Source organism: Cyprinus carpio, chromosome A5 (assembly GCF_018340385.1).
Source record: "Cyprinus carpio isolate SPL01 chromosome A5, ASM1834038v1, whole genome shotgun sequence".
Classification (NCBI taxonomy): Eukaryota; Metazoa; Chordata; class Actinopteri; order Cypriniformes; family Cyprinidae; genus Cyprinus; species Cyprinus carpio.
This window is the reverse complement of record NC_056576.1, coordinates 31,759,647-31,779,105: the sequence shown is the minus strand read 5'-3', so window position 1 is coordinate 31,779,105 and position 19,459 is coordinate 31,759,647. Positions and strand designations below refer to the sequence as shown.

Here is a 19,459-nt window from a genome sequence, read left to right as displayed (position 1 = left end):
TCTAGCTTTATTCCCATCTTTTTGGTTGTAAACATAAACATTTTGCAGATGCATTACATGTAAAGCTTAAAATGGAGATGCTAACAGGACATCCAATGTTAATGTGATTATTAGTACATTAATTTAAAAACTAAACCTGTAATTACAAACCTAAGGTCTATTTTCAGTGTTATAGATGCACATTAAAATGACAACAAATCTGTGATGTACTCTCATGTTAGAAATGCCATATCTAGTCCAGGCTCTGTTCAAGAAAAAAAAAAAAAAAACCTAAACAACCCTCTACAGACACCTTGGCAATTGAATCGCCATTAGGTAGTACATTTTTTTGTTTACTTGCCAGACTGAACACACTAAGGATTAATGAGCTACTGGATTCATTCATTGTTGGTCGACAATGTTTTTTTTTTTTTTTTGCCCCAAAATGCAACACAAGTCTTCATATGGAAGATGCTCGTTTTATTGCTTTCCTACTGATGCAGAGACTCTGGGTTCGTAAGTTAAACACATATTACGATTATTCCATGTAAACACTACATTTACCAGCTTAGTCACCGTGAAAAGTGAAACTTTAAAGATGCATAGTGCTTAAAACCACGTTAAAATTAAATATTTAGGCCACATCAAGCTGTTAAAAGCATATGAGGATTTCTTAGAAGCAAGGATAAAATAACATTTTGTGTACCCACCCTAACAAAGCTGAAATGTGGTACTTTATTCACTAAAATAAGTTTTATCTTGCCATATCCAAAAACTCGCTCACTCTGATGTTATTTACTAGATTGAATGCACAAGAATTTTATTGAATAGTACGTGGAGACACGTTTCTAATTAAAATATTCATATTAATCAAGGATTAATTGACTTTTTAATGCACCTCATATCCAAATGTACAGAAATACGTGCTTTCATATGTCCTTTAGTTATGATTTATTTATAATTATTATTATATATATATATACACATTTATTCACTATACTATTTATTATTAATGTCTCAGTTCAGTTTTAGTTTGGCTCTAGTTTTGTATTATTCCAGTTTATATGATAAGGTTCATGTAAGCGTGGGTTAAAATTCATCCACAGAGTAAATCCTTTTCACCGAAAACGTTAAAAATAAGTTTGAAAAAGTTGTGGGAAGCATGGTGGTTGTGACACCGAAGGCGAGTGACCGTGGTGCTGTAGTTCGTTTATAGCCTAAGTTTAGCCTTTAAATTCTGGAGCTTTTATTTAGGCTTCAAAATTCATCAAGGTATAATTATAAGTTTCATGAACTATGGTTGAACACAGAGCTTATTTTTGGCGATAATCCAAAAGCCTATGGAAAAATCCTATAGGCTTTTTGTCAAGGAAACCAGTGTCATGCTAACAGCCGATCCGCCTACAAAGTGACATCATAGCTCCCCTACTCTATACCAAGCGGCAACCTCATCGCTCTCTCTTGTGAAGCCAACAAGGAAGTGACTTAAACTGTAATTCGTCAACTGGCCTCTAGAGGCTGGCTCCAAAAGGGAGTCAATCCCATAGACTCCCCATGCTAAAATGCCCAATTTACAGCAGAAAAAAAACATGTTTACAGCCTGGTACAAAAAATTATTTTGGTCTATATAGCTAATATTGCCCTTTCTGACAACTGTGAGGGGGATGACTGTTTTTATAACTCATCCGTTTAAATTATATTAAGCCTTAAAGTTCTGCATAATTAAGGGTGTGGCCACTTGAGTGATATCTGCTGTCACTGCCGTCGAGCTGGGTGGGAGTGGCTTCAGCAACCAGCTCCCGCCTTTTTGCCCATTTTCGATTATCCGGGAGTGATGCACAGTGATGCGCTGCCAAGATGGCCACGTCCCGCTCGGCCCACTTTATGCTAAAAAAATGCTCTTCAGGAATCTACGGGTGAGGTCACGGACACTACGTCCATGTTTTTATACAGTCTATGCTCTATACAGGTGTGCTGTGGAAAAATGGCACAGATCGCTTGATGGAGAGTGAAACTCTGAGGCACTCAGTTAGTGTGGTCGGCGAATGTAAATATATCTGTGCTAAACTTATACTTAGCATCCAACTCACACACTGGCGAGTAAAATCTGAGAATTTATTACCCATTGGCTAATATTAGACATCATTTAGTCGCCCAGAGTGAAGATTTTGTCGCATATGCGAGTGATTTACAATGTAGAGGGTTGCTAAAGCTTTCCAAAATATAAGAACTAGAAAAAAAAACAAAGTTGATTAAATATGTTTATAACTAAATATATAAATCAAATAAATAAAAAAAATAATCCGAGAAAAAAGTTGTTGATTTTTGTAGTAATATTTGCTTATCTGATTTATTTCTAATTCCATTTTCACTCTCAGGGTGAGACAGTACATTTGCTTTTATCCAAGTTAATTCATATAGGAGAACCATCAAATTACTCAATTACTCTTTCAACCACGTGAGCAATTGTGGAGTATAGTATGTGATGATGATGTCAGCTCCTGAAAGAAAGAAAATAGTGTGATGAAATATCATCCATTTTTGAGGCATTAAAAAAGAACATGTAAAAGACACCAAGGTCTTGCCCGAAAGCACTACAGTCTTAATATTTATGCAATTTAGGAGAACCTGGTCTCAACAGATTAAAAATTTTTACTTTATCTTCCATGTCCTCCTCCTCACCTGCTCGACGGAAGGCAGTCATAGCCTCCATAACTGCAGTGCGCAGGTCAAAAGCTCCAGCTTCAGCTCCATGCCACAACATGGCAAACTCGCCTGATACATTGTATACTGCCAGCGGATGTGTAGGGTGCTGATGGGAATCAGAGAATACAAAGGTATTAAGATTAGCAGAAACATTAGGCTCAATTTATAAATTACGTTGTTTAATTTTTGCTGCAAATTGTTTGGGATGCTTTGAAACACTACACTATTATCATTTCCACTACATTAAAGAGATCAGTAAAAAACATCTCCAACATACTATCCCTTAAATAAAAAGCTAACCCAAAAAAAAAAAACAGACAAAAATAATAATTTGCTGAAAATGTACACCCATCAGGTCATTAAAGATTTAAATATATGTTTGTTTCTTCGTCAGAAGATATTTAGAGAAATGAGAATACGCTAACAACACTTCCTCCAGTGAAAACGTCTATCCCCTTTTGTCCTCTAACATCAAAATTCACAGACATATTTGTTTAGAACTGTTTTTGCTTTTAAAACATGCTTGATCTGTGTATATGTCTCTCCTGATTCAGATGAGATGACTTGCAGAGTGCAAAGACACTCATACATTTTTAAGAATGCATTAAAGGGATTTTACAACCAAAAAAAAAAAATAGATGAGAGATGTTTATTCAAAAACCACACACAAAAAACATGTCTGTAATCCATGTAAACCCAGTTGATGAATCAGTGTCTTCCACAGCAAAATGATAGGCGTTTGTGAGAAAAATACTAATATTTTTAACACTTTTAACTATGAAGTACTGCTTCATGTCAATGGTCATATGCAGGTTCATGAGCTCATGATTGATGTAAACATCAGCACATTGTGAAGTGTGACATAAATGCTTTCTGAAGCTTGTATGAGACGAGTGACGTGGAAGTATTATTTGCATTGTGTGGTTTTTGAAATCATTGCTATAGAAAATAGTTATATACATCTTGGCATGATGGTGAGTAAATGAAGATAGTATTTTTATTTTTGGGTGGAATATCTAAAGTGTCCAAATACTTCTTGGCACTGCTTTAAAAAAATTTGAGCATGAAGAAAATATGTGAATATGATGAAGTGGCAAAAAAGTTATTACCTTATTCTTAACCTCTCTCACAATATCAAGGTATGGTAATCCAGGTTTCACCATCAGCATGTCAGAACCTTCTTTCACATCCCGGTCCTACCAGCAAAGAATCAAAACCATATATTCTAATCCTTCACTTAGAGCATCCCATACAATAGAAAAAATGCCACAGGTCTAGTCAAAGTGCCCATTTCTGCCGTCAAAATGTACGTTAGGGTCCTAGATTGGTACATCAGTACTATTATAGTAGTTCAGATTACATGTTTAAAGTGGCATTTCAACAATATCATGTTTCAAAGGAAATGTGTTAACACTGGAAAGAAAATGGTGTTTGTCGATTTCATTTCAGTGATATTCTCTTACACAGGCCCGCAGTGCTAGTCCTCTGGCACCAGGGGGAAGCTGATAACAACGTCTGTCTCCAAAAGCAGGTTTAGATTGAGCAGCATCTTCAAATGTAAAGTAAAGAAAATTTTGGTTTACAAAGAATAAACTCATCCTGGTGTTTTCATTATCTGCAAGTTTATAAAAACAACTAAGAAGGTCCACTATTGTACTCTAAAGGGAATCATTAAAAGTACACTACCTGAATGGCCCATAGTAGCAGGAGGCAAATTTAGCACTGTAGCTCAGCACTGACACCTGGAAAAAGAGACTGAGTCAGTATCTGCTGTTATTTGATTTAAGTCTATTGTTTGCTCCCAGAAGTGTGATTTCTCTCAACCTTGTTGCCAAAATGATTGGCAATTAGTGCTTGCTTAATGGCTGCAATTCGTCCGTCCATCATATCTGAAGGAGCGATAATATGGCAGCCTGGGGGGAGAAAACGTGTGACTTAATATGATAAAGATGACTTCTGTAGAACTATTATTCAAAAATGCACAAACAATATGTAATTGGCTACAGATATATTGAATTTAGGACAAACCTGCTTGAGCATAAGCCAGAGCTACTTCAGCCAACCTCAAACAGCTAGCAGCGTTATCCAAGCTGCCATCTTCACGCAGGATTCCTAAAGGTGCCAGAGAGAAAGTCACTACTCATACACTAATTATTAATTATCTGATTATGTTTAAAGGTGTAATTTGCTGTTTCACTGGTAGTTACAACAGTGGTTTTGGGCTTTATACTGACACGATCGGCATGGATGCAGCTTCATGCTTAAGTAATGCTTAAAAATGTCATTGGTTAAAAATGTCATTGCTAATGAAAAAAAGAAATTATAATCAAGTAGTGTTCAGATGGTCATGTGATCTCACCATTATAGGGAGTCTTCATGTGAAGGGACATTTTAAGTGTTTTGTCAGAAGTACTATTTGTTTAGGTCAGCACAATACTGTATATCAATAGTATATTGTTATCAGCCAATATTAAAGATTTTTTTTTTATCAGTTGATATTGAAATTTTTTATATTTCTCTTATTTTTACATTTAGATTGCCTTTGCCATGATCAAACATTCCCTCAGTTAATACTAATAATAATAATAATAATAATAATAATAATAATAATTTAATAATTAATAGAAAATCTTAAAATATTTTTTTTTTCATACTGTTCAGTATGTTTTTATGTTTAAATTCACCTGATGTATTTTAGTTTTTAATGTCTTAATTTTCATTTACTGAGACAAAGTAAAACAGAATTTTAATATCCATTTTTTTGGGGGGTTGTGAACCATAACATGAAAATAATTATTGGTTTATCAGTATCTGACATTTCAATTGAAAAAAAAATATATATAATAATAATAATAATAATATTTTATGTATATGTATGCATGTATGTATGTTTGTATGTATGTAAACAGATTCAGTACTGAAACTAACCACAGTGGCCATGAGAGGTGTAGGGGCAAAGGCACACATCACAGGCCAACACAAGATCAGGGAATGTGCTCCTCAGTTTCTTCACAGCCAGGACTGCAGGAGTGTCATCTGTATCTGCCCCAGAGCCTCTCTCATCCTGAGAAAACAAACAAGAGGATAAGAAAACACCATTTAATCAAGGGCTGTCAATTGAATGTGCTAATTTAATGAATTAGATCATTCATTTAATTAGTTATGAAAAAAAAAAAAAATAATAATAATTTTAAAGGGTCATGAATCCCTCTGTTTCAGCACCGGTTAGTTCTCACCACAGTTTTGAAAAATGCTGTGGAGTGGAGGGGAGACACTATTTCACTCTCACTGAGTTAAAAGCATCACAGCATCCCTCACTATGGAAAATATACATACGTCTAAGTATGTTGTACTCACGTTTGACATAAGGCTCATTTGACATAAGCAAAATCTGCACAGAACCATTAGTCACAGCGAAATGCAAGCTGGTTAGAAATGTGAAGATATTTTGAAGAATGTTGGTAAACCAAATTGTTTTGGTCACCATTGACTTTCATTGTATGAAAAAAATAAATAAATACTGAGACATTTCTCAAATTATCTTCTTTTAAGGTCCACAGAAGAAAGTTATACAGGTTTGAAAAGACAAGAGTAAATGCCAACAGAATTTAATTTTTGGATGAACTATCCCTTTAATACTCATTTAAAACCCACTAATCTCACTACATTATTTATGCAATTGTAATTGCAGTGTAAAATGCATTCATGCTACATCTATGCTGCAATTTACAGTCTGTAACTATATCTAAATACCAATTCAGATGCAGCTTCTAAAAAAAATTAAAAAATCATGGGCGTAATAAATTCTATGTTAAATCAAATAAAAAATTTCTTTCTAAAGATACTTTTTATAATGTCTATTTGATGATTTTCTCATTTAACACAATAATGAACTTACATTTTCTTTAATCACTAACCCTCATATTAATTAATTACCACTAAACCTAAATATTTAGATTAAAGGGATACTCCACCCCAAAATGAAAATTTTGTCATTAATCACTTACCCCCATGTCGTTCCAAACCCCTAAAAGCTTTGTTTGTCTTCTGAACACAATTTAAGATATTTTGGATGAAAACGGGAGGCTTGAGACTGTCCCATAGACTAGTAAAATACACTGTCAAGTTCCAGAAAAGTATGAAAAGCATCGTCAGAATAGTCCATCTGCCATCAGTGATTCAACCGTAATGTTATGAAGCGGCGAGAATACTTTTTGTACACAAAGCAAACAAATTTAATGACTTTAAAAAAAAATAAAGTTCCTATTCTTCTCTCCACATCAACGTAGCACCATTTTGGCGAATCTGAGCTGTACGCAGGCTGTGAACGCTCTTCTGTGTCAGCCGCGCTGCACTGATGCGCTGTTTTCTTTCAAACCAAAGTGTAAATTTACAAATAAAACCTATCCTTTTGGCAGAGGAGAGGAATTGTTGAATAAAGTTATTTTTTTTTTTTGTGTGTAAAAAAAAAAGTATTCTCGTCGCTTCATAATGTTACGGTTGATCCACTGATGGCACTATTCTGACGATGCTTTTCATACTTTTCTGGACCTTGACAGTGTATTTTACTTGGCAGTCTATAGGACAGTCACAAGCCTCCCGGTTTTCATCCAAAATATCTTAAAAATAAATAATAGTAAGCTTCTATGGGTTTGGAACGACATGGGGGTAAGTAATTAATCAAAAAAAAATTAATTATTGACAGGAATATTTTGAAATCATGTAACTTCTCACCGACCTTTGCGACTTTTGCAGGAACTCCAAAAATCAGCACACACTTCAGGCCTTTATCCACAAGGGGACGAAGTAAACCCTCTATCTTATTAACACCATATCTGAAATAGACACAAAAAACATCATGTCATATCTTGACTAAGACATCTTAACAAAACATAGACATTCCTTTTTTCTATATATGATACACCAGGGCTATGTGCCGTCCTAAGCACGAGTTTCAGGAAATTACCCGTTTTCTTCTAACAGCAGCGGCGATAAAACGTTTTTCCCATTCACAGTAATATGTCTGAACCATCTTTGTATGCATGGTCATTGATGCAAGTCACAATTTAGCTAATTATTTGATCAGACTGTCAATAGTTAATACATTTAAACACATTTTAATTCATAATGTTGTTTATTACTAAATGGTAATCGCTGCATAATGTGCACTGTTTCACATAGTAGTTAAGTTTTAAAAAGTATGCATTAGGGGTGCACGATAAATATTGGCCGATAATTAATGCGCATCTCGTCAGTAAACACAGAGTGGCCATGTTCATTATCTGCGTGGATTTGTGGAGCTTGTCTGTTAACAACGGCTCTGTGTAGTAACCGCTGCTCTATGTGAAATAAAGCACTTGAAGGAATTTACCGCTGATTAGAGAACCAGGTTTACTGACGAGATGTGCATTAATTATCGGCCGATATTTATCATGCACCCCTAACGAGAATGATAGTATTCCACAATACATACATAATAATACATGACAAAATAACCAGACCTCACACTGACTACTAATGCAATGCAAAGGGGACTAAGCCACCCAGAATAAACGGATCCTTGGTTTATCTTTGTGCTTTGTTGGCTACCTCCAGCTCCACCCTGCCTGAATCTTATCTCAGACCACCAGCCCAAACGTGACATGCATACTCCAACAACAACAAAGAAAAAAAAAAAAAAAAATATTTTGTACAGAGTGCCAATTTTCTTTTAAATGATTTAAACAGATCATAACAATCAAGTCTTATACTCCATACACATTAAGCTCCATTAGTAATCCACTAAAGAATTGTAACTATGGTAACAGATAGTTACAGAAGTATCAGTACTCAATTAGAATGAATGGACACAAAACAGGAAGTCACACTGTAAACTAAAAACGTATAAGATGAGAGAAAATGTTTGTCGACAGTGAAGAAGGATACCTTGCTTGACCAGGTAGACTAGCAATGGGTTCCACTGCATCAGGACTGTCACTGTTTAAATCAGTTAGAGAGAGAGAGAGACATAATTCAAACATACAAACTTACAAACAGAAACTTTAAACAATAACATAACTCCTGAACCTATATGCCATCATTAAAAAATATATAGAGAGAAGACATTACGTAATGAAGACAGGATAAATGAGGTTATCTGGTCTAAGGTCTGAAGCACATGTCTGCCAGTATCGGAGAGTGGGGTGAAAGTAACCGCTGTGTAGAATAGAGTCTGCCGGCTGTGTCATTGTCCTGTAGATTTAAATGGAAGACAAACACTTACTGACACAATCTACATAACTGCAGAATTATGAATCATAGGTTCATACGCTACAGAAAAAATAAAAAAATAATATATATATATATATATATATATATATATATATATATATATATATATATATATATATATATATATATATATATATATATATATATATATATATATATATCTATATATATAAATCAGTTTCTTTCCTAGTCTTATTTCCCAGAAAAAGAAAAAAAAAAATCCCTAAAACACAATAAATTCACCTGAAAAGCCAAACTGCAATAGAAAGAATGTTAAGGCTTGTTTTCAGGTCTCATATGTGAAACTGAGTAGATTTTTCTCATGATTTTTTTATATCACTATATTTAATATTTTATTTTCTAGAAGTTAAATGAATCATTTTAATACATTTAGACATATTTTAAATAATTATAAAATAATAATTATTAAAGCCTAAAATTATCAAATCATTATTTTTATTTAGACATTATTAAAAAATAATGATAATGGCAATAAACTATTAATTTTGGGAAAAATCAATTACAAACTCAAAAAAAAAAAAAAAAAAAAAAAAACTGATTAGGACAAATCCGTAGTGGTTGACTGTAATTATATTATTCGGTCCACTGCTTTTATGAAAATAAATCTTCTGAATGAATGAGCAAAGAGTGACTCTGACATATTCTAGCCATACAACAGACGCAAGCATGCAGAAATTCTCTCTTTGCAGACAAGAAACATTCATTCACCTGTTTAAGAAACCATATTTAAATGAAGGAAAATCTTCTTTTGCACATAAAATTATATAAGGTCAATCAATTACCTACTCAAACAAAAATTATATGTACATGGTATACTTTTAAGTGTTTTGGAGTTTGAATGTAAACTACTAGGTTTTATTTATTTATTTTTAAAGTACACTAATAATGGATTTATATAAATTAAATATTGTAATGGTTAAACAGGAGACCTTAATAAGCATGCATATTTCATCAGGTCAACTCATGACTGATTTCCCATAAGTGCTGAAATGTCAATAATCATGAGACAGTTAGGCTAAACAATCGTTTCAAAAACTTTAAAAAGCAGTAACGTTACTTACATTTCACTCTTGGTCTAACATCTCTAGCAATACTGATACGAAACATTCTTGACAGGTTTCTAGCTAATAGTAATCGTCTTTAACACTGCATAATAATGTATAATGTAAATGTTACAGAAACATTAAGCTTGTAAAATGCATAATAATTCAAGCATTTCATAGATGAAATTATACAACTGAGAAGAACTTACTTTGTGTTTAGTCACCGCTGATGACCGAGATCTTGCTAAGTAAAGTGTTTGAACCTCAAACGCATGCGCATTTTATTCAGAGAGGAAAATGTAGATGTTGCTAACGTTAGCTGTCTCGACGAAACTCGTATTCCTCCAGGAGGCGCTTGGTGGCTCAGGAAGGCAAATGCTTCATCTAAGTTAGCTACAATCAAATTTCAATACGTTTTAATGTAATATTTGGTAAATATTTAAATGTAATGCTCTTGTACCCTAGATATAAATAAAAATATCTTCCTGCAAGCTTTATATAATGTTCAACCTTCATCATCAAATCACACGACTAGCGCGGAGTAAAATAACAGGGACCACGTGATAGCGCTGTCTAAGTCTTTTTTTAGCGGTGAAATTGAATGATGTTTCATAGAAACTATTCAGCCATAGAATAGAACTGTATGTTTATAATGAGGGTCTAACTAAAAGAGCCTGGGACAGATAAGCCCCACCATTGTATCATTCATTCTCTGTTTCATGCTAGTAGTAACCGTAGTAAAGTCAGTCTTTCTCGCGCGTTTTACTCTTCCTGCCTCTCGGCCTCCGTAGAAAAAAAAATTCACTTTCAAGTCTATCACATATTCCCATTCCTCTCGACTAGAATTTGAGATCTCGCGATATTTTTCCGGGCTCCTATTGGAAGGTAAATAGCTCATCTCAGTTAGCTTGTGTTCATTACAGCTGCTTATCCACCGCTGTCAACCCACCCGTTCATTAATGACCCTTTAAAAATGTAGCTTGCGTTTATATATTTGTCTTCAACCATCACTGCAAACGATATCTGTCAGGTAATTTTTTTTCTTCAGTATATTATTTGCACATTTAGTACTCGTCATCATATGCTAACTGAGAGTTCGCTTGTTTACACGTTCAATTCCGCAAAATGATGGACGGCAATTGACTAATAACATGTTTATCTGCACAGAGTTAACCTGGATTATCATGTATATTAAGGATACAATATATATGATGTTGAGGATAGTAAAATAATCCTTACTGACGTCTGTATTGATTTAAATGCTAATCATATAGTCACAGAATACAGTCAACCATGTTTCTGGACAATGCGACTTCATCAGTGTACAATTGTACCATACAATGATTTCGACTTGAATTGTTTGCAATGTTTTTGGTATTGATAATGAGGTTTTTTTCTTCATTTTCCAGGTTTTGACAGAGAGTCAAATGCATCAGAAGTCAGAAGGTGGACCTGGTCCATCTCAGAAAGAGCATGATGCTGCCAAAATAGCGAAACACTTCAGTGGAGGATTTTTTATACACTTGAATACCCATTAAATGCTTCTCTTTACTTCCACTTTCTTAGGCTAGTGTTTTGATCTTAGTCTCCCCAGTAAACAACACTAAGTTGTGTCCCATTAATAATGCTGTTCTCTCTGCGAGAGCTAGTGCAATGGCTGGGCTTTGCCACATTCGAGCTGTTCCTCCACTTGGGCGCGCTGCTGGTCTTCAGCGTGCTGGTGGCCCTACACATGGACGTGGACAAGCAGACTCTCAAGATGAGCTGGTGGCTTGTCTTCTCACCCTTGTTTGCTGCCGATGGCCTCAGCACTTACTTCACAGCCATTGTATCCATCCGCCTCTATCAAGAAGGAGAGAAGCGGCTGGCAGTGCTGCGCTTGCTGTGGGTGCTGACCGTGCTCAGCCTCAAGCTGGTGTGTGAGGTGCTGCTATGCCAGAAATTGGCCGAACAGGACCAGGCAAGTGATTTGTGGTTTGGCCTTATCGTTTCCCCACTTTTCATCCTTCTGCAGCTGCTCATGATTCGTGCTTGTCGTGTCAATTAAAGGACAAACCATCTGCACACATGCCAGTGGACTTATGTGAATGAAATGGACTCCTGCAGGTGTCATTCACACCAGGAGTGAATCGTTGTGAACTGCAAAATCATTGTACAATTCTTTTTTTTTTTTTTTTTTCTTTTTTTTCAAATGGTTCATGTGAACATGGCATCATAAACAGTGCTTACAATAATGTGCTTTAAGTGCTTTGAGATATTTGGTCTTGATTTTTTCTGAATACTGTCAATGTTGCATTATCTGTGTTATTACCTTTTATTGTTATTTGTACAGTTGTAAATAAACCATCAACATTCAACACTCTTGATCTTCCTTGGTTTGTTATGACCATGCCTTGAAATTACCTAAATTTATTTATTTAGAAAAGTTAGTAAAATGTTTGATGTTTCTGAGAGGAAAATTCAAAATAAGCTGATGTGTAAAAAAAAATATATGTACGTCCTATAATAATCACTAGATGGCACTACAGATTTAATAAAACCTGCAATTTCTTATTTGTCCCATAGGAGCTCCACTCAGGGCAGACCATGCAATTTAATCAAGTATACATTTACAAATTCATTAATGAGCAGCTAGTTTCAAATTTATCACCCTTATGGATGTAGTGAAACATGTTTTCTAAAATATATAACTTCTAAAGAGAAAAAGAAAAATAAGCTGTAATTAAAATGAACTGTTAAAGTGAAAACAATATCCTATCTTAAACTAAAGGTATAAATGACCTATTATGTATTAAATATATAAGATTAAACCAAAAGGATTATCTTAAATATAATATTAAACCAAAAGGATAAAGGACATCTAGTAAACAATCTTCCTATTACGTATATATAAATATATTAGAAACAGAAAACATTTCTTCATTTTCTGTTAGCAAGAAGTTACTGTTAATAACAAGCCATGCTATTTTTGGACTTCGCACTTGGTTTATGATAGCATAAAATAATTTCCTTGAACACGTTTAGGCATTTTTGAAATAATGAAATGTCTAAGTGGACATGCAACCCATTGTGGCTGTAAATGGCAACAATTGTACTAAAGGTCGTACACCCATATCTTAAATGAACATTTGTTTCCTGCCGTCCATCCCCGATTATGAGCTTAGAATGCCCAGGTGCATAATAGGCTACAGCCATGTATTTGGATAAACAAAGTCTATAAATAACTTGACGCTCTGTACTTATGATGTCTTGCTATAATCTTTATTTCTGTGCCCTTTAGTTAATCTGATTAAAACTGGATTATGAGAGTGACGAGGTAGTTGTGCCACACCATCACATGCCATTATTCTACTTTTTATTCGATTTCTTTGATCAAACATACTGTTTTTGATCCTGTCAGACACATTATATTTGTTGCATTCGAAACACAGTAGGCCTACTATAATCATATGTATTTACACATACATTTATTTATTTTATTTCCATTTTTTTTTTCAGATTAAAACTGTATTATGACAGTGACAAATATAGAAGTTGCACCGCGCCATGGTCGAGGGAACATTTCAACTCTCAGTCACCTTCGTCACGTGTTTGTTGCTATCGACAGTATTATTAGCAAGATTTTATTAAGATTATTAAGACTTTAAAAAATTGATTAAAGTAATATTTTACTAAATAGTACAGCAATATTTAAATATTTACAATATTTACAATATTGAAAAATTTAATTAAGTTTTCTTACATTTTATTTCTTTATTTCTTATGAAACCATTATGTAAAATTCACCAAACTCGGTGACCCCTGACACAAACCATTCCTAAATAATGAAAGGGTTAACATCTGAAATGGGCGGGACTCGCTGTGTTTGACTGACAGGGCTCGCTTTAATTTTCACAATAGTAGAAAGTAGGGGGCGGGGCATATGTTAAAACAAAAGGTGTGCCTCAAGTCAAAATGACCAAATGAGGTGTCCACCCTGAGACGAAAATCTGACGTCACTTTCCGAGGGCGGAGTCGTGTCGGGAGACTGGCACATCATCATCATGCAGGATACATATTGTTGAAGCTGCAATGATGCACGAGTACGAGTAAGAAGAGGCGCTGCAGGTACGGCGAGAGATTATTTGGTTCCACACGTATCCCTGTTAAACAAGTTTCTCCCATTATGTCTGGCGGGGATCTTCGCGTTCTTCGCCAAGAGCCAGGGCAGGAGAGCCCGAGGATGCCGGCCTGGAAACGCGAGATCCTTGAGCGGAGAAAGGCGAAGGGCGGCGGAGCAGGTGCCGAGTCCGTCGCATCTCGACATAACGGCGAGGTAACGGCCAGCAAAAGCAAGGATGATATCACCGGCGCACATTCTAGCATGAACTATACCATCACCGCTGCCAAGCGCGCGACCAAAAGCCCGGATCTGTCACCGGTGAAAACAAAAGAGCACTGGGCATCCGCGGACCCGAGCCGCACGGAGGAGAGAACGGCGAGAGACAACGGATCGCAGGAGAGCCTGGTATTGCAAGAGAGCTTGGGTCCGCTGCAGGAAAACCCATTCATTAAACTGGAAAAAGAACGCAAAAAGCGTCAGAGCGAAGAGAACGCCGCGCGACCTGTTCAGCACATCCTCGAGTTATACGGCAGCGTCCCCGGGATACGGACTATACGCGCTGAGAATATCATCATCATTGAATCCGACCCGGAGTACTTTTCGGAAGGATGTGGTTTGAAACATGCATCGAAACTGCAGCAGAACGGCACGGTGAGCGGATATAGCTCTCTCAATGACTTGTTGGACCGAAGAGGTAGTCCGGTTACTGAGATACGCGCGAAGGAAGTGGTCATTTACGATACTGCACTTAGTAAAAGCGAGGAGAACCTCAGCACGCTGGGACGACCGGCTTCCTCCCCGCTGGAGGGGCAAGGCAGGGTGAGTCGCATGCTACAGAAATTTGACAGGAATTATGGCAAGCTGCAGCCCAAGTCACGCAGCACGGAAAACCTCCTGGACTTGGATTCCAGTCCCATCAGGCCAAGCTCCAGACCCAAGCCAGATGTGGTGCCAAAATGCCCAGTATCTCCGCAAGCCGGTTCTTCACACAACAAGGTCTTCCAAAATGTCCAGTCTTCCATGAGCAATCATCACACCTCTCCTAGTGGCTCAGAGAGTAGTACACCCGTTTCTGGATCCCCTCAGTTAGTGTCTTCCGCACGGAGACGTTTCGAGGGGAGTGGGGGACGAAGTGTTACTGTGTATCCCAAGGAGGACACTGAGAGGTCTCCGTCCAAGCCTGTTAGAGAACGGGACTGGGACAGCACAGATGGGGCCTCCAAAGCCAAGGTGCCATGCTCTCCAGAGAGCCACCATGCCCGTGCCGACTGTACTCCTAGCCCCACATCACCCCCTTTATCGCCCAGTTTTGAGATCCGTCCGTCCCCTCACCCGGATCTTTCTCTTCTTCCGGCCGGTGATCTACAGGCCCGTGCACTCGCCAACTTGCGACTCCAGTCTCGCAATTCCTTCACTGTCATTCCCAAGAGTCGAGCGGCTATTTCGTCACCTGGTAGCACTGCCCCATCCAGTCCTGTCCTTTCCCCCCCATCCCCACGACCCCTGGTGGGTGTGGCAGCTTCAGAGCCCGTAGTGCCAACCCCCTCGCCTGCTTCTTCCATACCCTCCACACCAAAGCTTACAGAAAAGCTGACCATAGAAGCCAAAACAGCGTCTCCGCAACATACCCCACCTACCACACCCACCTCTCCAGCCCTAGCTTCTCCACCCTTAATTGGCTCACCCGTCAAATCAGTCCCATCTCCGGATGATAAGCTGCCTATCACAAACATCGATGATATAGTCGTGGAGCCCACGCCGCCTGTTCCGAGCCCTGCAGTGCAGAGGCGCAAAGGAAATACATTTACAGTCGTTCCGAAACGGAGGCCAGAGGCCCAGTCTGGCCCTGCTGAGACCCCAGAAGTTGTCAATGAATCTCAGAGCACACCACAGGCCCCTTATGTCCACCTGGGAACCCTGATTAAAAAGCGTTACCCTGCTGCAGAGGAGATAGAGGTCATTGGGGGCTACCTCTCTCTTGGGCGATCCTGCCTCTCGAAGACTGGCTCAACAGGAAAAAAGGTAAATATAGTATCATATTTAGCATATTATCTAATGACACTTACAATGATCTTTGTTCTGCATTGGTTATTTACTTACTAGAGATGTATTAAAGAAATATAATGTCTGTAAGAAGTGGCTTAGTAGCTATAGTTTACCCAAAAACAAACATTGTCATCATTTACTCATCCTGATGTCATTCAAAACCTTTATCGCTTTCTTTCTTTTGTGGATCACAAAAGGCAATATTAGGCACTCCCAGTCACGTTTTATTTTTATTCTGCCTAATATCCCATTTTGTGCTCTACTGGAGAAACAAAGTTCTGTGTTATGTGAGTTGTGGCACCACATGAGGGTGAGTAAATAATGGCAGAACTTTCAATTTTGGGTTAACTATCCTTTTAAGAAGAATTAAATTGTTCCTTTCTTTGGCAAGTGTCTTTATTAAATCAATTTTTAAAAATGAGAAATACAGTTTGTGTATAGGTTTGCTTTTAGGTTCAAAATTTGTGCAAATACACAAAAAAAGGCTTTATAGATGTTTTTCAGATAGTTGCTGGGTGTTTATGACCTGTTCAAAGGTTCACTGTATTCGTAACCACTGCATCATTCAAGATGTGTCAACACCATTGTTTGGATTTTCATCACACATCTCATAAAATCATGCAAGACATCAGACTAAACAAGCTATAACTTTCTGAGGGAGATTCTGTGCTATCCAACTTATTTTGCAAAAACAGAAGTTTATTAATAACTAAAAGAATAACAAAGTGCATTAAACAGTAAAACAATCTGAGCTACAGACCAGTGTTTATGATTATGATAATATCAGTTATGATAATAAATACCAATTTGCAACATCGTGCAGCATAACGCACTTTCAAGTTACAAATAAATCAGGTGGAAACAGTGAAACCCATTTGGATAGCCACACCAAAAAATTTCCTGCCTGTTGCATTAGATAACAGAATACCAAAACAAGTGACATTTATTTTAAATATGTCACTTTTTAAGCAAAATGTGCTTACTGTGCTAGGACACCTGTGTGAACTTGAATAAGAAATGACTTAATACAGCCACTAAAAACAAAGAAAACACCAGCTAAATCAAATTTTGAAGGGCAGCATGAAGTACAAAACTATAGAAATTAATATAGAAAATGCTATATGCAAATAATATATAAAATACTGGTTGGGGCTATGTAGTTTGTGCCCTGTTATAGACACAACCTGTTATAGACACAAATGTAAACTGCAGTAAAGAACTTGCCAGAGGATGTGAGGTGATTTACGTAGGAAAATGAGTCATGTGATCTGAGTCAAGCCTCAGAGTTATTGAGGTCTAATAAAGGTCTTTTAGGTCTCTTGTTTGTGAATCCTGAAAAGAATGTGAAATGGCAAACCTTAGGAAACTGGTTTAATCTTCCCTTCAAAAAATGTTTGAATTACTATTTTGCTAATATGTTACACTTGAAGCCTTTGTTTTTTGGCCATTTCATTACATATGAAATATGTAGTTAGGATTTGTTTGACCTGTTACATAACATGCTAGTATTCACACAGTCAAAATCGATCTCAAAACAGGAAACCAAACAAGCAGCAATGATCTGTTTCACTTCCTCTGCATAGTGGTTCTGGCAAACAAACATGGACTCGTTACTGATAAATATCAAACTAGGTTTAGATTCTTATCATGTGTTAAAAGTTGGGATGATTCCAGATGTTCAACTTGGTCGATTAGAGTTTTACTTGTTTAGTTTTTTTTTCTTCTAATTTAATAGCTTTAATACGTTTAGCTCTAATGCTAATGGGGATGAATTTAGAGACACTACTTCACTGCAAGGTTTAAAGACCGCTGACAGCTAGTTGTGTTAGACTGTCTGCACAGTAAACTCTCTCCGATAAGCATCACTACTACCGCAAAAGCAGCACTTTTGTACTTTAACAGCAAATGTCAAGAAAACGACTGACTTTTCTGTTATTGTTTTCAGCCATTATGCATAATCCATATAGGTTTTTGTTTATTGTGTTCTATGATGATTTGTGATGCTAAAGTCTTGCACCTTTGTTGTTTTTAAGACACCATGTCAAGTTAAAAGTAGTTAAATTTTTCCTTTCTGTTGAATATAAGCATGCGTCCTGTGTCTTAAAGCTTTAAAAAACATGTCTCTTTACTGTGTAGTGGTCATCACCCTTAAGGGCCATTTATAGTTACTGTAACATTTACTATAAATATAACGTGTTAATAAGGGTTCTAATTTCATGAGAACAGGGAAGTCCAAACCATAGCTTTAAGTAATGTTATCAGATGATTAATGACAAAAGCATGGACAGTCACAACCCTCATGACTTTAAAGAGCTTGAGCTTTTAAAGTTGCAGATGACGTAACTGCAGTGTGCAGAAACAGAACGTTTTCATCAGTGGGTGTGGATGCTAATATAGTTTTTGTTATAGTCATTGTGCTTAGTGTGAATGGGCCTTAAAGACCCTAAAGTACACATCACTAACATTTTCTTGAATTACCACAATTGGAAATGCATTTGTGGGCACTCTTGTATATTTCACAGTGTAGAAAGGCTTTAGTCTTTTTGTGTACATTTGAATCTATAATGAAATCTTGTCAATTTTTCATTGACAGAAAGTTGGGCACTCCATTTTTGACCTCATGTAACTAACAGTTTTGTTGTCTCCTCTGTGAAACATCCAGCCTGTCAGGCCCAATTTGGGTTAGGTTATGTTCTGCTTTTGTTCTCGCTCTGTTGTGTATGTAGGTGATTGTTACGTGTTTAGGATTGGCTCATGCCACACCTTTGTTTTGTTGGGTTTTAAAGGTTACACTGAAGCCATTCCTGGTCTGGAGCTTTGACAGGGAAGCAGCAATTATGGCAACATCAAGTATTTTTTTTTTTTTTTTGGAATTTGCTCACTGTGTCCAATGTGCATCTGGGTTTCCTTCTCTCTCTGTGTTGGTTTCTGTATGTCCACAGTCTTTATTTAAGCAGAATTGAGAAGGGTGTCTCTATGGCCTACTCCAAAAGCTCTTTATATTCTTGAGACCGGGGCTGTGTGTTTGAGAGTATACACAAGTGTAAAAACCCAAATTTGTCAAGTTTTTCCCAAATCGTTCAGCCCTAAAAGAATTATTCACCATTAGAAAACATGGTCACACTTTAGTTTGGGGACCAGTTCTCACTATTATTGCTTATTTTTATTACTTTTTCCTCAATAAACTTCTAATTTGCTGCTTATTAATAGTTTCAGGATACAAATAATCTCTCCCCAACAAAATTGCCCTAGAATGATTAATTTCTTATAGGGATGCACGATAAATATCGGC

General features: G+C 36.7%; 3 protein-coding genes across 4 annotated transcripts in view; 2 read left to right on the top strand and 1 right to left on the bottom strand.

Moving 5' to 3' along the window:
* Positions 1–2,281: 2,281 nt before the first annotated feature.
* Positions 2,282–10,641, bottom strand: LOC109088460 (delta-aminolevulinic acid dehydratase-like). The gene is made up of 12 exons (XM_042756903.1): positions 10,229–10,641; positions 8,794–8,916; positions 8,611–8,661; positions 7,424–7,520; positions 5,614–5,749; positions 4,714–4,797; positions 4,510–4,598; positions 4,372–4,427; positions 4,149–4,236; positions 3,795–3,881; positions 2,662–2,791; positions 2,282–2,480 (listed from the first exon to the last, which is right to left on the bottom strand). The coding sequence occupies exons 2-12, from the start codon at positions 8,910–8,912 to the stop codon at positions 2,422–2,424; spliced, it is 996 nt and encodes a 331-aa protein (XP_042612837.1). The 5' UTR covers positions 8,913–8,916; positions 10,229–10,641; the 3' UTR covers positions 2,282–2,421.
* Positions 10,642–10,795: 154 nt separating this feature from the next.
* LOC109088501 (transmembrane protein 203-like) lies at positions 10,796–12,376 on the top strand. 2 transcript variants are annotated; one of them, XM_019102662.2, is made up of 2 exons: positions 10,796–10,904; positions 11,429–12,376. In XM_019102662.2, the coding sequence occupies exon 2, from the start codon at positions 11,644–11,646 to the stop codon at positions 12,064–12,066; it is 423 nt and encodes a 140-aa protein (XP_018958207.1). In that variant the 5' UTR covers positions 10,796–10,904; positions 11,429–11,643; the 3' UTR covers positions 12,067–12,376. The 2 variants fall into 2 exon arrangements, with proteins under 2 accessions (XP_018958207.1, XP_018958206.1); XM_019102661.2 differs by lacking the exon at positions 10,796–10,904 and adding an exon at positions 10,911–11,049.
* Positions 12,377–13,997: 1,621 nt separating this feature from the next.
* Positions 13,998–19,459, top strand: part of LOC109088488 (taperin-like) — a 28,094-nt gene continuing 22,632 nt past the window's right edge. Inside the window, exon 1 of the mRNA XM_019102643.2 lies at positions 13,998–16,143. Coding sequence (XP_018958188.2) covers positions 14,185–16,143 — 1,959 coding nt within the window. The 5' untranslated portion in view covers positions 13,998–14,184. The remainder of the gene's footprint in view (positions 16,144–19,459) is intronic.